This window comes from Excalfactoria chinensis, chromosome Z (assembly GCF_039878825.1).
Source record: "Excalfactoria chinensis isolate bCotChi1 chromosome Z, bCotChi1.hap2, whole genome shotgun sequence".
Taxonomy (NCBI): domain Eukaryota; kingdom Metazoa; phylum Chordata; class Aves; order Galliformes; family Phasianidae; genus Excalfactoria; species Excalfactoria chinensis.
In genome coordinates this window covers 10732628-10751246 of record NC_092857.1, presented here as the reverse complement: position 1 = coordinate 10751246, position 18619 = coordinate 10732628, and the positions used below count along the sequence as shown (strand labels likewise).

The 18619-nt window shown below is 41.6% G+C and overlaps 1 protein-coding gene across 2 annotated transcripts in view; it reads left to right on the top strand.

Annotated features, from left to right (window-relative positions):
* The first annotated feature begins 9518 nt into the window (after window positions 1-9518).
* Window positions 9519-18619, top strand: part of RANBP3L (RAN binding protein 3 like) — a 35840-nt gene continuing 26739 nt past the window's right edge. Inside the window, exon 1 of one of the 2 annotated variants that reach the window (XM_072359422.1) lies at window positions 9519-9952. In XM_072359422.1, coding sequence (XP_072215523.1) covers window positions 9736-9952 — 217 coding nt within the window. In that variant the 5' untranslated portion in view covers window positions 9519-9735. Of the gene's footprint in view, window positions 9953-13424; window positions 13511-18619 lie in introns of those variants that run through there. The other variant, XM_072359423.1, reaches the window with a different exon arrangement.

Below are 18619 nucleotides of genomic sequence, written 5' to 3'. Positions count from 1 at the left end.
TTCAAACCTCTGTCATTAAACTTCTATACATATGGGGTCTTTTTTCCATATTTTTGGAGTGAAAAATACAACTTTGCACTTTATCTGAGTCTTATTTTTAAGTCTTAAGATGGTTATGCAGGCATACTTGTGTCTTCATTCATTACAGTTCAGTCTAGAATTGTCACTGACCACTTAAACCAACACAGCCTAACCTATATGTTGGCATGCAAGTACACATTGCCTTCTACTGCAGAACAGTAAAGTGCTGTGTGAATAACTGTAAATTAGCAAAACCTAAAACAGTAAGATAAATTCATTAAAAAAAAAAAAATAAAAAAATGTAAGAATCAGAATGCTAGCTAGCAGAGGAACTCTCATAGATGGTTTATTACAGAGGAGGAGAGCAAAGAGGAATTAAAAAAGCTAAGCTTCCCTTTTCCTACTTTGCAGACTATATCTACTGATTTGTGTTCAGCTCAGCTTCATCTTACATTCTATCTTCTTACAGATCACAGAATAATGGAATCACTGGAGTTGGAAGGGATCTCAAGAGATGACTGAGTAGGTACACAACCTGTTTGGTAGGTATCCAGATGGGTCTCAAATATCTCCATAAAAGGAGACTCCACAACCTCACTGGGCAGCCTGTTCCAGATCTCTGTCATCCTTACCATAAATAAGTTCTTCTACATGTTTGTGTAGAACTTCTGTTGCACAAGTTTTAGGTCATTACTCCCTATCTGATCACTACACACCACTGAGAAGAGCCTGGTCTCATCCATTTGCCTCCCACCTCCTTTAGATACTTCTAATTATTTATCAGATTCTCCCTCAGTCTTCTTTTCCCCAGGCTGAACAGTCCCAGGTTACTCAGCCTTTCCTCACACAGGAGATGCTCCAGGTCTTTTATCATCTTTGTGACCCTCTGCTGGACACCTTCTAGGAGATCTCTGTCTTTTTTGAACTGGGGAGTCCAGAACAGAACACAGTATTATAAATGTCCAAGTATTCAGACTTAAATCATAACACTAGGCCTTAGACTAAACCGTATTATCACATTTGTGCTAATATGACAATATTTTTTGAAATAAAGTGTTGCAAGACTTTTGACTTAGTATTGCAAAATGTACCAAAAAGATGTACTGTACAATATAAATAGTACATGGAGAATGAATTAAAAATTGGCTGGTGTTGCTCAAAAAGTAGGTGTCCTTGGAGACTGACCAGTGAACATGTGTGGGCGTTTCCAGAGGCTGGAAGTCTGCAGATGTTCTACATTTGTATCAACAGTAGTAGCATGATGGTTTTGAAGGGGTAGTAAATGTATATGGCATAACCATAAAAGTGGCCAGGGTCCTGCTGGACATCACAGAATCACAGAATCACAGAATTATCAAGTTTGGAAAAGACCTAAAAGATCATCCAGTCCAACCATCACCAATACTTCCCATCTAAATCATATCCCTCAACACAACATCCAAATGTTTCTTGAACACTCCCATGGTCTGTGACTCCACCATCTCCCTGGGCAGTGCATTCCAATGCCTGACTACCCTTTCTGAGAGGGTTTCATATTTCCTTTTCATATTTCCTATTTCACTTTCATATTTCCTAATGTCCAGCCTGAACCTCCCCTGGCACAGCTTGAAACCATTGCCTCTAATTCTATCACTGTCTACATGAGAGAAAAGGCCAACACCTAGCTCACTACAACCTCCCTTCAGGAAGTTATAGAGAGCAGTAAGGTCTCCCCTGAGCCTCCTCTTCTCCAGGCTGAACAATCCCAGCTCCCTCAGCTGCTCCTCATAAGGCCTGTGCTCCAGACCCCTCACCAGCTTCATAGCCCTCCTCTGAATGCGTTCCTGGGCCTCAATGTCTTTCTTGCCGTGAGGGGCCCAAAACTGAACACAGTACTTGAGGTGCAGCCTCACCAGTGCTGAGTACAGGGGGACAATTACCTCCCTGTTCCTGCTAGTAACACTGTTTTTGATGCAAGCCAGGATGCCGTTGGCCTTCTTGGCCACCCGGGCACACTGTCGTCTCATGTTCAGCCGAGCATCAATCAATACCCCAGATCCATTTCCTCCACACAGTCCTCCAGCCACTCCACCCCAAGCCTGTAGCGCTGCCTGGGGTTGTTGTGGCCAAAGTGCAGGACTCGGCATTTGGCCTTGTCAAACCTCATTCCATTGGCTTCAGCCCAGCTCTCCAGCCTGTCCAGATCCCTCTGTAGGGCCTCGCTACCCCCAGGTAGATCCACACTCCCAGCCAATTTAGTGTCATCTGCGAACTTACTGAGGGTGCACTCAATGCCCTCATCCAGGTCATCAATAATGATATTGAAGAGGACAGGCCCCAGCACTGACCCCTGGGGAACACCACTCCTGACCAGTTGCCAGTTGGATTTAACTCCATTTACCACCACTCTCTGAGCCCAGCCCTCCAGCCAGCTCCTTACCTAGCCGAGAGTGTACCCATCCAAGCCATGGGCTGCCAAGCCATGGACATGCCTTGTGTGGAGTGGCTGAGGGAGATGTGTTGTCTGATCCTGGAGAGACAGTTCCAGGAGTATCATGTAGAGCTTCCAAAACATGGGAGCAGACCAAGCCACTTCACTGTGGTACACAGCAGAAGCACAAGACAGAGCAGTCATAAAATGAAACAGCGGATCTCAATCAATATTAAAACAAAACAGAAACAGAAACAGATCACACTATTCAGAGAGGTCATGAAATCTCTTCACAGAGGTTTTCAGAATTTGGCTGGAGCAATCTGGTCAGATTTCAGTGCTCACTCCACACAAACAAACAACCAAAAACTTATGTCTTTTGTTCATATACATAGAGTTCCTTTTCTTTAGTACAAAATATGTACTATAAATAGTGCATCTAATTCTCACTGTCACAAATAAGTACATGGGAAGCACTGAATATGCACATTCTCACAGACAGACATGTGGAAAATTTGTTCCCAAAATGAAGTGTGTTCCTCCAGATATTCAACGAGAATACTAGTAATAAGACATTGCATTTTTATCAAGTCTTTCATATTTTGGACTTGGAATTATTTAAAGAATGAGATAACAAGCATAAAGTTAATTCTGAACTGGGTTGTGTATTTTAGTCTCAAATGAGTTTGATTTGGAAGCTGTGGGGTAAAAAAAATGAATGCATAGGTACTGAATGAGTAGCATTCCTGGGAAGCAGTGAAAGTCACAAGGATTCTGTCAGTTTGTGTTCCTGAGCTGTTGGTTAAGCAGAACACCACATGGCCCCAATCTGTAAAAAACAATCTTGTTTTGCTTTATGCGCTTATTCTGGAATACCATAAAGGAAACTAAGTAGCAGATTGCTGCCAAACATATTCCTCTTTAGTTTCATCAGTATTCACTGAGTTTTCTATCTCCCTCTAATCCTTTGTAAGGCAGCTGTGCTAGGTGACCCAGCAGGGCTTAGAGCCACTTCTTTTCTGACTCTGCCCCATTTAGGAGTTAGATCTCGTTTACCAGCCCTGAAGCTGCCATAAGCATCTATTCAGTAGCTATCTCCATCTATGTAAGCAGTAACTAGAGGTGGCAGCAATACATTTTCTCACTACTTCATTCCTGTTTCCCATTCGAAAACTGTATGGTGCAACTTTACGTCTGGCTGTGCCAGTTTGCAGGGCAGGCATAAGGAGGACACTCTGTGAGGGCTCCCAGCAGAGCAGTCACATACTTAGTTACCTTACTGAGCTCCCCTTCGGTCTGTTGCTTAATCACACAGGGCTGAAATCCTAGCACACAGACCACAGACACATCCCTCCCAAATACAGACTTGGAATGGGTCTGAGGAAAGAGATATGGAAAGAGGTTAAAAATGAATAAAATGCATCACTGCACTATATCAGAAGACTAAAATCTGTACTACAGAAAGTAATTAAAGGAGCAGAGTACTAAGAAAAGTGCTCAAAAGCACACATACCTGGAAAACTAGATAATGGCTGTTATCTCCATCTCATTTTACTTGTCAGAAAGGGTGGTCAGGCACAGGAATGGACTGCCCAGGGAGGTGGTGGTGTCACCGACCCTGGGGGTGTTCAAGGAACGATTGGATGTTGTGTTGAGGGACATGGTTTAGTGACAGCTATTGGTAATAGGTGAACAGTTGGACTGGATGTACTTTTAGGTCTTTTCCAACCTTGGTGATTCTATGATTCTATGTCCATCCTTTTTATTTTTATTTATTTATTTACTCTCTCTCTCTCTCTCTCTGTGTGGATAAAAGAAATGTTGCTGTAGCTGCAAGGTAGTATTATAGACTGTATTTGTCCAGGAAGGTGAGGAGCCAGGTAACAGATACTGTGATACGAGTGGTATTCCCTGCTCAGATTAAAAAAGAAAAATGGAGAGTGGTTAGAAGAATGTGATAGGTGCCTTTTGGTTGAGTGATGAATCTATCTGAAAGGTAAAATGAATGTATTGAGCTAGCTCTATTCTTGTTAAAAATAAAAATCAGAGGTTATCTCTGGAAAATGGAGGTCATGTGAGTACATCAAGCCGACACACACATAACCAGAGCTTTCCTCAGAGGTTTTGTTTAATGGGAGAAACAGATCTGCAAGGAGAATGCCAGCCATGCCTATGACCACAGAACACATACAAGCATTTGCAGGATTTTGTTCGAACTCTTAACTGCAAACGCTTGGTTTTGTTTGTTGTAACTTTGTGTTCACAAAAGGGCTAGATTTTATTACAATGTCTTTGGTCTAATGCTCATAGTTACTTTGTAACAAAAGGACGCCTTGCACCAGTTGGAGGCTGTACAATTAATGACTTCAGCTTACAGTGTAGCTGGAAATACAGCCCAGCTATGATTCCTCACAGAATCACAGAATGACCTGGGGCAGAGGGGTGTTAAAACTCACTCCGTTCCAATCCCCTGTCATTGCCAGGGCTGCCCCCACCAACTCAGGCTGCCCAGGGCTCCTTCCAACCCAGCTTTGAGCACTTCCAGGGCTCTGCAGGCAGCAACACCAGCACCTCACCAGCGTCTGAGTAAAGAATTTCCAACTGACATCTAATCTAAGTCTCTCTTCTTTTAGTTTAAAGCCAATCCCCCTTATCCTATTGCTATCAGACCATACGAGATGTTGGTCTTTCTTCTTTTTTTAAGCTCCCCTCAAGTACTGGAAGGCCACAACAAGGTCTTCAAAGAGCCTTCTCTAAGCTAAACATGCCCAATTCCCTCAACCTTTCTTTATGTGTTCAAGATCTCTGATCATCTTCTTACTTTTATTTCTTTTCCAAGTAGCCCATTTCAGTTGTTACATAAATTGCATTTCCTCTCTAGTAGATCAGTGAAGATACTCCCTGTTCTTTTCCACTCAGCATAAAAGTAGCCCACACAAAGTAATGTATCACTTTTGCAAAGGCCCACAGCACATCTCTTTGAATGCTACATAAGGCTGCAGAAGCACATTGAACTATGCTCAGCTACATTTTGTGCCACTGGATATTCAGGTTAGATTCTAGGAAAACTTTCTTCTTCAAAAGAGTGGTCAAAAATTGGGCCGAGCTGCCCATGGAAGTGGTGGAGTCACAATCCCTGGAGGTGCACAGGAAATGTGTAGATGTGGTGCTTGGTTAAGTGCGGAGGACAGCTTATTTACAGTGTGTGTCACTCTCTTATACGTTCAGTCTATTAACGAGATGACATTACTAATTCAAATCTGATTAATGTTTTCTTTATTTCTAATTAATACAAAATGAATTCAGCAATGATTGATGAAAATATGTAGGGATACAATAATTCACATTTTCCTAAATGAAATGTCAGCAGCACCAGATATGTGCACTTCTTGATTTCCAAATAGATTATTCTGCTTTTTTTAGCTTACAGTTACAGGTGATGTCCAACACTCACCCGACTTGTAATTTACTAAATATTTTATTATTTAAAGGAATTTTACAGTGGAAATGAGAACATTATTAACACGGGGATCCAATAATGGTGATTCAGGGGTGGATCACAGTATCCTGTCTTCAGCAGTGGTCTGCAATGAATGACAGGGCTCATAATAGAACAAGCTGGTGTGGTGCTTCCCCAGAGTACCTCTTCATTCTCCAGCAGTTTTCAGCTAGGGACATCCAATGATCTCAGAAGTATTCTATAAAATCTATTACATGGAGTCACAGAAATTTTGAATATCTGTGTCTATTGACTGATGGTTTGCCAGAGAGCCTAATTTCAGGTGACTTGTAATTTCTGTCAAAGCTGGTGTTTTGTGTAGGCTGACCTCAGAACATGCAATAATTATGTGGCTGAAGTGGTCATTCTTCTTATGATGTTTTCCTTCAGTAATGTCTCTACATATTAGTAATTACATGTGCAAAAGAGTAGTGTGCAGTGTTTTTAACCTTCAGCATTCACCATTAAAAATCAAGTGTCCTTTGTTTTCATTCAGTCCCACTGATGCTGGAGGTATTCCTGTCACTGATCCAAATCAGATCCACATTTGTCCCAAGGGCCGTGCCAGTTATGGTGCAACTGGGATGGCAGTGGGCAGGGTGAAAGGGATGCACAAGCATCCTGCAGTATCCATGCTGCCATGTCCTACTGTGACAGGAAGCAGCACCTGTCCCAGTACTGTGAATGCTTCACTCTTCTTCACACACATCATGAGGAAAACACCCCATCTACTAGGAAAGCTCAGTCTTCGAAGTTCAGACATGATCTACCTGTTGGTCCAAGCTTTCCAAACAGTCAGGCTTATTAGAGCTTTAGCCAAACTCATGTTTAGTAGAAAAAAATTACATCTCATTTCACACATCTCTAAACTCAAATTCCCTTTTTACTTAGCCACATTTGGTGTCAAAATATATTCATTTAACACAGTATTTTAAGTATTTTAAGTGAGTTTCACAGTAATATGTTGCCATGGAGAAGAATGATTACACATAGATCAGAACAGAATCCCAAATGATACCCCACAGGGAACCACTGGATCAGTCTCAGTATGTTATTACACAACTGTAAGTTGCTGCTGACCTCCATCTTATGGATTTTTGAAAGAGACACCAGTCTCCTCATCTTAAGAGTAAAAACTTCTTTTTACATTTTTTTTTTTAATAGTAGTAATTTTGATATCTAAATATGGTGCCCTAATTTTCAATTTTATTGATCTGCTGCAACTCAAGGAGAATTCCAGAGAACTGGAATTCTTGCTCTTGCTCAAAAACAGTGAGAAATAAGCCCTTATAATTACTGCTCTCAAAGTAAATTTGTTTGCCAGTTTAGAACATGACTTTATAAATTTGGACTGCAAGGATTAAGCTCTTCAACTCTGCCAAGTGAATAGAGCGGCATAGAAAGTCTTTTCAATCTAAGTAGACACATCAGTCATGAGCACAATGTGCTCAACATCTTTCAATGAGCATGGCACTGATTTATTAATTTATTCAACATATTATTCACTGTCCATTGAAAGCATAATATATTGATTCTGTAGCAGAGTACACAATCAGATGTGGACAACACGCAAATAAGTAAGTACAATTAAAAACTGAGTTCTTAGAAAATCTGCATATGAATGCACAGGAGATCTCACCAATTTGTAAGTATGAAATTTCTAGCATATGATTATTAAGCAAAAATCTGTACATAGTATACAGAGAGAAGCAGTAAATGTAAAATTGTAAATACTATGGCTAATGACTAGTTAGCAGACAAATAAATCCTTCATAAATACTGGAATTCAAAGTTAATTATTGATGATCTCAAAAATGCAACTATGCATTATCACGAGCAGTGTGATAATCGTTCAGTCTGCATCATGATAGAAAAACAAATGTCAGGGAGTGTGTTGGAGTGAATAAAAAATAATTCAGGAGACATCAGGTATGGCTCTGCATCGAGGCCTTTTTTGTTTGCAGCATTGACTATCCAGAAAAGAGTTCTCTGGAATTAGAGTCCAAAGAGCTGCAGCAAAAACAGGGACAGATCTCAGTGGAGTGAAAATTGAAAAGTTCAGACCGGTTTGTTTCAGATGTGATAAAACTGAAACAAGGTAGCACGTTTGAGAAGCTAGAACAGGACTGTTCCACACAACAGTAATAAGGGGATATTCAACTTAAATTGAAAACTGGCAAAACAAAACACGGTAACAGACCTTTGCACAGTATAATGAGATGACTCTGGAATTCTCTGACATGATGCATCTGAGTCCAAGGATTCAGCAAAGTTTAGGCAGAGACTGGCCAACTAATTAGTTCACAGAAACACGTGGTACTAACAGTTAAGGTTGAGGGTGCTGCAGGTCAACCTGATGCAGGTTGACAGCAAGCTGAACATGAGCCCACAGCATGCACAGGCAGCCAGGAAGGCCAACCATGTTCTGGAGCGCACCCAGCATGGCATCACTACCCAGTCGAGGGAAGCAATTGTCCCACACTTCTCTGCATTGCGGCCTCATTGGGCACCGTGTGCAGCTTTGTGCACCACAGTACAAAAAGGCATACAGCTATCAGAGAGTGTCCAAAAGAGGGCTACAAAGATGGTGGACAGTCCAGAGGGGATGGTGGATGGGGAGCAGCTGAGGGCCTTCAGTTGGCTCAGCCCAAAGCAGAGATGCTGAGGGGAGGCCTCAAGGTGGCTGCAGATCCTCACAGGGAGCAGACAGCAGCGCTGAGCTCTGCTCTGTGTGACAGCGACAGGGCCCGAGGTAATGGCATGGAGCTGTGCCAGGGGAGGGCTAGGGGCTTGGGAAAGGATCTGCACCAGAGAATGGAGGGCATGGCATTCCATGGCCACAGCCCTGAGCTGCCAGAGCTCACGGAATACTGGGACACTGGTCTCAGACATTGGGTCTGGATTATGAATGGTGCTGTGTGGAGTTGAGAGTTGGGTCAGTGACCTCACGGGTCCCACCCAACTCAGGATGTTCTATGATTCTATCAGGAGAGGTAAAGTGGCATGGTACAAGATTCATGCTGGCACCAGCTGAGGTTGTGGTGGAGACAAACGACAAGAGCTGCCTGCTCTTGGACTTGTGGGAATTTTGCATATTCTTCTGTGAAACATCGGATAGGGCTGTGCTGAGAAGCAAGCCTAGAAGCACAGTTCTGATAAACTTTAACTCCTACCTTAGATTATAGGCAGTGTAGCACTAGGCATGCTGCCTAGCAGCCTGAGATTGCTACCACTTGAGCAGAAGAATCTGGCGCTGTTAGCAGTTAAGTGACCTACACCAGACGCAATCTAGGCTTTACAAACGAGCTACAGAGCGTGAGGTGGAAACCGTAACACCTTTTTAATTGACATTGCATTCTGTCTTTGTCAGCACTGCGACACAGACAGTATAGGGTGCACTGCGCACAACTACGAGCTCCGACCCCATCCCCTTCGGGCCACGCCTGAACGAGCCACGCATCGCAGGCTCCGTCCTTCTCCCCGCCCTCCCGCCCGATTATGTTAATCCGCCGGGCATTACATATCCCCTCCCAAAGGCCCACCCCCGCTACGAGCTGCCTCGAGCTGTCAGCGCCGCACCGGCCGCCCGCACTGCCCGCCGGCACCCGGAGCGGCCGCTGAGCGCAGTGAGGCGGTGCCCGGCGGGGGCGGCTGTGAGCGGCCTCGGCTGTTTGGTGCTTGGGGGAGCATCGCCTAGGGAGGAGTTACTGCGGCCAAATTCAAAGTCACAGTTGAGGCTTATAGATATGTAAACACATATACGTGTTTACACGTATATTTATAAAGGGCTTTTGAGGCCGTCAAAATGAGAAATCAAGAAATTTCGGCTTGCGTCGGGAGTGTTTCTTACACAGTTGTACAGCACTGTGCAGGCTGTGATGCTGCAGATGGATCCCAGTGCTTTGGGAAGATTAAACGTGATCTCACTGAAGGCAGAGAGCCTCAAGCTGTGTCCCCAGCCTCAGCCCAGCAGGCACAGATCATGCACAGCACACTAAATCCAACGGAGGAGCGCTGTACAGGTATGTCTTGTTGGCTAATATCAGTGCTGTGTGCCCACAGCGAGGGGATTGCTGGGGAACGGGGCAGCGATAACACAACGTGTCTATGTCTGATGGCCATGGGATTGGTGAAGTGAAGCAGAGCTTGGCTGGCAGTAGTTTCTTTATTGCAAGTTCATAGTGTGACAGAAATCTTCAAGTTACATATAATTTGGGTAAAAGATGGAGTGTGACTGGATTTCTACCTCTGGAGCACCCCAAAGTGGTTCCTCTGTGTTTCTAGTAGCGTCACTCCAACTCTGCAGCTTTCCAAAGTGTTAGGCCTGACAGCAGGGGGAACAGCACTCATGTCCTGACCCCTGCACTGAGGCTCTGTGCCCTGAGAGCTGTGGTCCAGCCTGGCTCCTCTGGGAGCTGCATGGCCATGGGGATGAACAACAAAACCCTGTGTCATCTGGATAGTGATGAGGATTGTGAATCAAAAGTGATTCAGAAGGAGATGTAATAATATCACTTGTGAAGATGATGTTTTTAGAAACAAGTACCAGCATGTAGCATGTTTTACAGGGGGTGATACCAATCATTTTTAATGAATGAACCAAAGTCAGCAGGAGGAAGTAGTGTGTACCTTCCAGGTCTCAACGTGGTGCTGCAACTAATTTACTTCATTGTGCCTGGAATAATTAACTGGTTAACTGTCCCTTCTATTTTGTACTTGAGAACACATTCTGCCTGTTTATGTTTCGTCTGTGCAGAAATGAATAGGTGCAACACATGCTGTATTTATAAAAGCTTTTGCAGGCTTTCAGCTGAGTTTATGTGGCACAAGTGAAGTATTTTATTTTTCTTATCTCATATTGTATGCTGCAAACCCATACTGAAGCTAGGAGTCATAAGCAGAATTGTTTGGGTAAAAGAATCCTTTCCTCACTAATCAGAAGACTGTACTTTGATTCTGCAACATTTGGAGGGGTGACTGAATAGAGGCAGAAAAAGCCTTCAAATATTAAGGCCCAATTCTGTACAGCATTGCCTAGATGAAGAATTCTTGCTGCCATAACTGCTCTCACTGACACTGACATTGTTTAGGTGGATTATAAACAATTAGTATGACAATGAATGTGCAAGAGTCTGAGCAGTACAGTGGAGTTGTCCTCACACTTCCCTTCCACAAGTTTTATTGTGCAATAGTCAGTTAGATGAACATTTCCCTTTCTCTTTCTGAGAACAAGAACAGAAAGCACTCCTTTGGCAATGTACTTGCTGCTGATCCGAACAGGAATGTGTGAGGTTGTTTATCTGTTCCCAATCTGTATGTACAGGAGTCTATCTGAGCCCAAGATAAGCACCACACATGCACTTTATATTTAAAACAGGGTGTATGAGCAGCATGAAGGGCTGTATTCAGTGATCTTCTCATTTGCCGCTGAAAGGCAGTCATGTCTGTAGCATTCACAGACAAACATCTGTCATACACAAGAACGAAATCTAATTCTGAAACATATGCTTTCAAAAAGCAGAAGCGTTTGTCTAGAATTTCTTCTCCATGCATTTGAAGTACTTTATTTCAGTAATACTGAAGCTATTTCTTCCAATAAGGTGCTTTGTTATGGTTTTGGACCAGACACTGGGAATGTTTTCTACTGAAATTTTTCCAAAATGAGAATTTGTGAGAACTTGTTGCAAACTTGTTGATTTATTGTCCTTCTTCAGTGGAAGAGTATTCTGAAAGAACAAATTCAGTTAGCTTACAGGTTGGAAGTGTTACAAAGATCTTAAACATGAAAACTTGTTGCCTGTGCAGTAATAAATGGTCAAATATATATTACATGTCAGTGGGACAAGGTCTCTTCTACATCTGCATTTGAAAAACTCTTCTGATTAGTACTGGAGATTGGACTGGATTAGACTTCTTTGATTTATAACCTTATTTTATTTTCTAAACTTGTTTTTAGCAGTTTCAAATTTAAACCAACATAAAGAACACAACAATCAGCACATAGGTACAATTGTTTTTTTTCAGAGGTGCAGGGCAGCCATCCATGTGCATTCCATGGGAGCTCTCAGCTGCTCAACAGTTACACAGACATGCCATTCAGAGTCAGCAAAGGACATTTTTAGAAGCTGTTTCTGTACATGTTAAGGTAGATGAATTTTCTTAAGCTAGTGCCTGTAGCACTGTTTTAGGACATCTCTGTTTTGCCTCATGTTATCTTCCTTGCTTGAGTTCTGGCTTGCTATATAGTGGGGTCACTGTGGACCTGAGGATTTGGCTGCCAGCCTTGTTGTGTTCTCACTTGGCTGTGAAGTGATTCTGTTTTATCTTGCAAAGTTCAGGGAGTATTTATAAAACAGAAACCACAGTTCTGTAGCAGCTTTGGCAAATCCTGCTCTTAGTCAGAAGGTTTTACTATTTTTACTTTTTACCTCCTCTTAGATGAAAACAGTCCATATCTGCAAATACAGACAGATGCGTGCTTCTATCAAAAACAGATTAGTAACAGTAAATATAATTAAGCATGAGTTTGAGCGTGGAAAGCAAAGACCATTTTCTTAATTTACTGTATACTTTCTCTATATGTATTTATTTTCTGCTTGACATTGCAGTTTTATTGTCTAAAGTATAAGTAGCTTTCTGTGCTTTTAGAGCTTATTATCATGTCAGTATACAGTGTACATTTGGTTCTCCGTGAGGTAGTATGGTAATGCCAGTGGGTATAGTAAAATATTTCATTTTTCTTGAATGAAACTATGCTAATTTCTGAATCCATGGCTTCTACTTATAACCTAGATCACTGTTAGATATCTCTTTTTCTCTGGATTTCACTACAGAATACCAAGAAAAATATTTTAGTTTTGTGTTTATTTCAAGTAATTGCTGTGTTCATGAATAGCACAGGCCTTGATGTTTTTTTTCTTAGTATTTTGTTAATGTGAAATTACATTTGGCAATAAAAAACTCAAAACACATTAAATCTACTTTTCCTCTGAACGTCTTCCCCAGTTACACATTCCTGCTTAGTTAAGATGAAGTGAAACAAGCAAAATAGCAATGTTGGGTACAATGTACATGGAAGAGTACACTGATTCTACTTAACTTCATAGCATTTGTGTTCTCTTACTAAAAAGCCAGCAGTCTATGATATAGCATTAAAATGAAGTGGGATTTCCACTTTTAAATTTGCAAATTACAGTAGTAGAAAATAGCACTAATGATATTAATGATGTGGTGTATCAGAGTGGAGAGACTTGCAAATGGTATGCTGTAGCTTTATCTCCCAGCACGACAACACGTTCATCTGTTCACACATTTGACTATAGTGGGTTTTGGGTGCTGCAGAATACTTCGTAAGTTGTGAACAAAAGCTGGACAAAGTTAAATATTTTGTCCATCAAGTACTGGAAGTGACATTACTCAGGGTTAATTTGAGAAAATGATCTTTGATTAAGAATTTCTATCCATATTTATTTATTTGTTTGTTTACTTATTTTAACAGGATAAAGTAGATTTGTGGTTTCTGTCTTAGAATGAAAGTTTTCCCATGAAGTCGAAATGGAACTGTTACAAAACTGAAGGAGGTACCTGTTGTTATTTTCACTTAAACTACAAGGAGAAAATAGAATTTTTTAGGAGTTATTTTTTGTCATCAGTGTTACACCTTTGTTGGGGGTTATGAACTACTTTGGATTTGATGAATTCAGTTCTGTAGCCAGGCTAACCTGGAATACCTGCAGGATCGGTTATTTGTAAAGAGCTACAAAAATAATATATTAAGTTCAGGGAAAGTCTAGTGGATTGCCATTAGGCATTTAAATAAATTCTTGGTATGAAAGCCTTGAAAGAAACAGTACAGACCAGAGAACCCTGCTGTATAACTCGTCAAATGGCACTCAACTGACAAAGAATTAAATAAAAGCCAAAAAAAAACCTCTTAAAAAAGCCAGATATAAGAACTTTCTACTCAGAGTACAAATGTGTTTTCATCCTCTTGAAGATGTTTGTTTTTTGCTTTGCTCTGGGATGAGTAAAGCCACAGCACTGACAGTTACCTTTGACGTAGGAATTCAGGATTTTATTTCCCTGAGTATTGGGAAGAGTTGTATTTGGATCCTCTCCATGGTGTCTTTAGGTCTCAGAGGCCACAGATCATTTTTCTCCTCTCTGTGCAAGATGAAACAGCAATTGTAATAACGCTACAATTGCCAAAGCTGCCACTGTCCTGCTTTTTGTGAGTGTGAAGTTTCTACAGCTTTATGAGGACAAAAGCAAAAGCAGTAGAAGTGAGAAGTGTAACATGTAAACAGTCACAGTAAAGGCTGAATGACTCCTACACACGAATAATGCTGGCTCATGGTTTGCACACAGAGTTGGTGAAAGCATTTTTAATGCTATTTCTGGCATGTCGTACTGATTAGTAGTGCTTCCTAGAATTTGACAGCAGCCAATACTCTTCTTTCTAAAAATGCATACTTGCATTTTCTTGCAAACTCAACTTTAGGAATGCAGCCTTTATTGGACTTTATGGGCTAGTGTGACTTACTAATCACCTGCATGTACTGTGCTAAGGAACAACACTGAGCAGAGACATGGGGCAGGGACTACAGCACTGGGTGCAGGGCAGGCACCGGCCCTCAGAGCTGCATGCCTTTTGTGTAGGTGGTCAGGTCAGGGCACATTTTCTTCTGCTTCTGTTTGGCACAAACTGCTGGAACCAGGAGACCATGCAGGTAAGATCTTAAACATGGGAACTGGGCACTTCTTATGTATCTTCCAGCTACGGGAGTGATTTTAACTTCAAATGCAGAAATTAAGCCAAGACCTTTCTAATTCAGCTACTGTAGGGGAACTGTAGAGAAGAAAAGAGAGCCCAGTGTGTGGTGATTATTCATAGGCAGGCCGACAGGTCTTGTGTCTGGACTCTTGGCTGAGGCTGGTGGCTTATTCCAGTCCCAGCAGCCAGAGACAGCCCATTTGGCAGTTTTTTCTGGTAACTTTTCCAGCAACCTCTTTTATCCAGAAGTACCAAGCCACAGAAACCGGAGCAACCCAGTGTTAACCAGGCAGTAGCCAGCCTGTGTCTGACTGCGTCCTGTTGGTGAGGAGGAGGAGGGGTGGCTTCAGTCCACCTCCTTTTCCCTCCCCGTGTCTGCCTGCACGGAGCCTTGGTTCTGCTGCCTCGCCCAGAGTGTGGGCCAGGCCCTGCCTGGCTGGGTGCCCCCAACCACTGCCAGAAGAGGAGGCTGCAAAAGGGCTTCTCCTTCCCCCAGCACTGCTGTCAGCTCTGGCAGCAGCAGCCTTAATGCAGAAAACCAAGTAAAAGAACACACAAAATTGCTTGCTAGTGTTAAAATTAGCATGGTGGCATGCAGCTCCTTGGTGCTGTTACGGTGATTGCTATGACTTCTTGATGCTGCTGTGTGTTAGATCTACAAGTAATTCTGCATTGACTCCAATGTAGATCAGCTGTGGGTATTTTGTGTTTAGCTAACTGAGAAGGTTAAAATGCAATGGGAAAATGATGTAAAGGTTATATATACAGCTAATATACATGTAAAACAGATGGCCTGATTGAGGATCTAACTGGTGAACTACGTGGAATGGTTTTCTGGAATTAGAAAAAGATTTTCTTTGTTTAGGTAGATGCAGATCAGAACCCTAAATATGGTAACTGTGCCAGCATCAGCAACCTCTTATTAAATATACTCAAGAAAGCTTTCCCTTTACCCCCAAAAATGTTGATGGGAAACATCTTTTATACTTACTGCAGTGTCAAAATATGAGTATTTTTCTTTCAGAGGTAGCATTATAGTCTCGCTATGCATTTTTTGTTGGTAATGAAGAAGTTGTGAATTTTTCTACAGTAACATCTATGTTTTGAACTGTTACTGGAATGTTTATATTGTTTAAATTGCAGTGAACTTTCCCAATTCCTGGAAAGAGACTTTTAGTTCCGGCAAAAATTAACTGAGATAGAAAGTCACTTCTTTTTTCACAGCAGTTCACTCTTTGCTAATTCCATGCTTTGAAGTAGCAAATGTACTTTCAAAATACTACTAACTTTGAGGGGACTGTGCAGAATATGAAGATTCTGTAGTCATACTTGATTTTTTGTGTTTTTCCTTCATTCAAGAGGAGTACAAGTTCCTTCCTTGTCTGTGTGGCTTTTTTTTTTTTTTTTTTTTTCTTATTCTTTTTTTCCTTCTCGTTGAAATACTATTGTTTATGTGAGCCACTCCCCTCTAGTGAATAGAAGTGGAATTGCTCCATCGCATGTCATGCAATGGACCACAATCTGCAAGTGAATTATGGAAATTCTTTTAACTTCCAGTGACAGAGAATTATCATTTTGGGAGTTGAACAATGCGATTTTTTTTCCTGCTTTCTCTATTAATGACAACTCGAATCACAAAGCATACCTTGTTTGCTAAATCCAGTCATTTGCACGAACATAATTGCAAAATTAACTTCAGTAACAGCAAAAAAGTATTAGCTGTTGCTGCTGTACCTACAGATCACTGGCTATCCGTAATAGAATCATACTGTTTGCCCCAAGTTACATACATGCAGCATTTGTTTTAACAGTGTTTAACTTTTTTTTGTAATTCTTAACCGTATTTGAAAATATAATTATTTAGTGTTTTTAACTCCTGTGCGCTAGCAATTGCTTTATTAATCCTTTAAATAACTGATACCAAGACAGGGTGTTTTGTTCACAGTTAGGTTTGTAAGCCTAAAAAAATACAATTATGCAGGATAGTAACATTTGGTCTCCAGGACTTTGTATGTTTATATGTTGGGGCCCCCAACACAGGAAAATCAGCTCCCTTAACCCTTGATGCCTTGACCCAGTTCCCTTGTTGGTCACACTTCTCTTGGTACAACCCCAAATACAGTTGGTCTTCTGGTCCACAAGCACACATTGCCAGATCTTGTTGAATCTTTCATTAACTGACACTCCCAAATCCTTCTCCTCAGGGCTTCTCTCGAGCCGTTCTCTGCCCAACCTGTATGTGTGCTTGGGATTGTCCCAGCCCAGATGCAGGACCTTGTGCTTAGCCCTGTTGAATTTCATGAGACTGACATGGGCCTGCCTCTCAACCTGTCCAGATCCCTCTAGGTAGCAACCCTTCCCTCTAGCATGTGAACTGCACCACTCAGCTCAGTGTCTTCTGCAAGCTTGTTGAGGGTGCACTCAATCCCACTGTCCGTGTTGTGTTAAATTGTTCCTGTCCCAGCACCAATTCCTGAGGCATGCCACTCATCACAACCAGTCTCCTTTTGGACACTGAGCCATCGACTGCAACACTCTGAGTGCCACCATCCATCCAATTTGTTATCCAGAGTGTGATCCATCCACCAAATCCATTTTTTTCCAGTTCAGTGACCAGGATGTCATGCAGGACAATATCAAATACTTTGCACAAGGCCAGTTTGTCAGCCATGACTAGCTCTTGGTGAAGCCATGTTGTTTACCACCAACCACCTCGTCTTTACTTTCCATGTGCCTTAGTAGGGCCTTCAGGAGGGTCTTCTCCATGATCTTGCCAGGCACGGAAGTGAGACTGTGTCTTTCAGTAAAAAAATATGGAGTCTATATTTAATATTTTACTCTCATAAGAATGTAGAAGATAACCACTTGTTAAGTAACTGGCAGCATCATTTCCTCTGGAGCTGATCACATCAAAGAGTCATTTCTATTTTTTTTCTCTGAATAAAAAGACAGAGCAAGCTGTACTATGCAGAAATTTATGCACAGGTTTTGGTGCCTCATGCATACATTATGAATCAACAATGTAATGTCACTGAGATACTGGGGGACAGCTGACATAACAGATGGGAAAACAGTAGTAATAATGGCACATATAAATGATAAATAATTTTTCCACTCTACTCAGCTCTTGATGAGGCTTCAGCTGTGTTTCTTGTGCTGTCTCAGTTAACTGAATTTGCATCTGGCATTGGAGTCCAGAGAAGAACAACTAAAGTGATGTTTTGATCACACGCCTTCAAAGGCAGAGTGAAAGAATTTTTAGTTTAGGAGAGAATAAAAGTGAGTTGAGACTTTAAAGACAATTATGAATGCTTTGGGGAAAGGAACACATTTCCCAGTCCACTGAGAATATGCTTTAATACAGGAAAAAGAATGTCAGACTTGACGTTAAAGAAAATTTCTGATGACAGTTCTGACATGAATCATTTTCCATGTCCAATTTGTATAACTGAACATTGACTGGGAAGGCTGTAAAGTCTCCTTTATGACAGTTTCAGGAACATGTTGGATATTAGGCATTCAGTTGTCAGGAATGACACAGGAGTAGCTGATGTATTAGAGAAACTGGATTTCTCTCCTGAGGACAATTTCTGCTCTGTGATTTCAGAAAAGATACTCTGATCTCATAAGAAACAAATTTGAGAAAGCAATTTGGAAGAGATGAAAGATGCTTGCTAAGGTAACAAGGAAAGACACACAGCACAAGTAGGAGTAAGTGAATGTTACTCTGAACAGGAGCAGAAGCTCTCAGGCAGTTTGTACACAATTCCAGTATTAAAACAATGGAAGAGATGGTCCAAATTTGCAACAATCAAAAATAAAGGGCGCGTGCTTTTTAACTGCATAGGATCATAAGCACAAATTTGCACTAGACATGAGGGGAAGAGAACACTTAATTTCCAAAGTTGCTACTTGG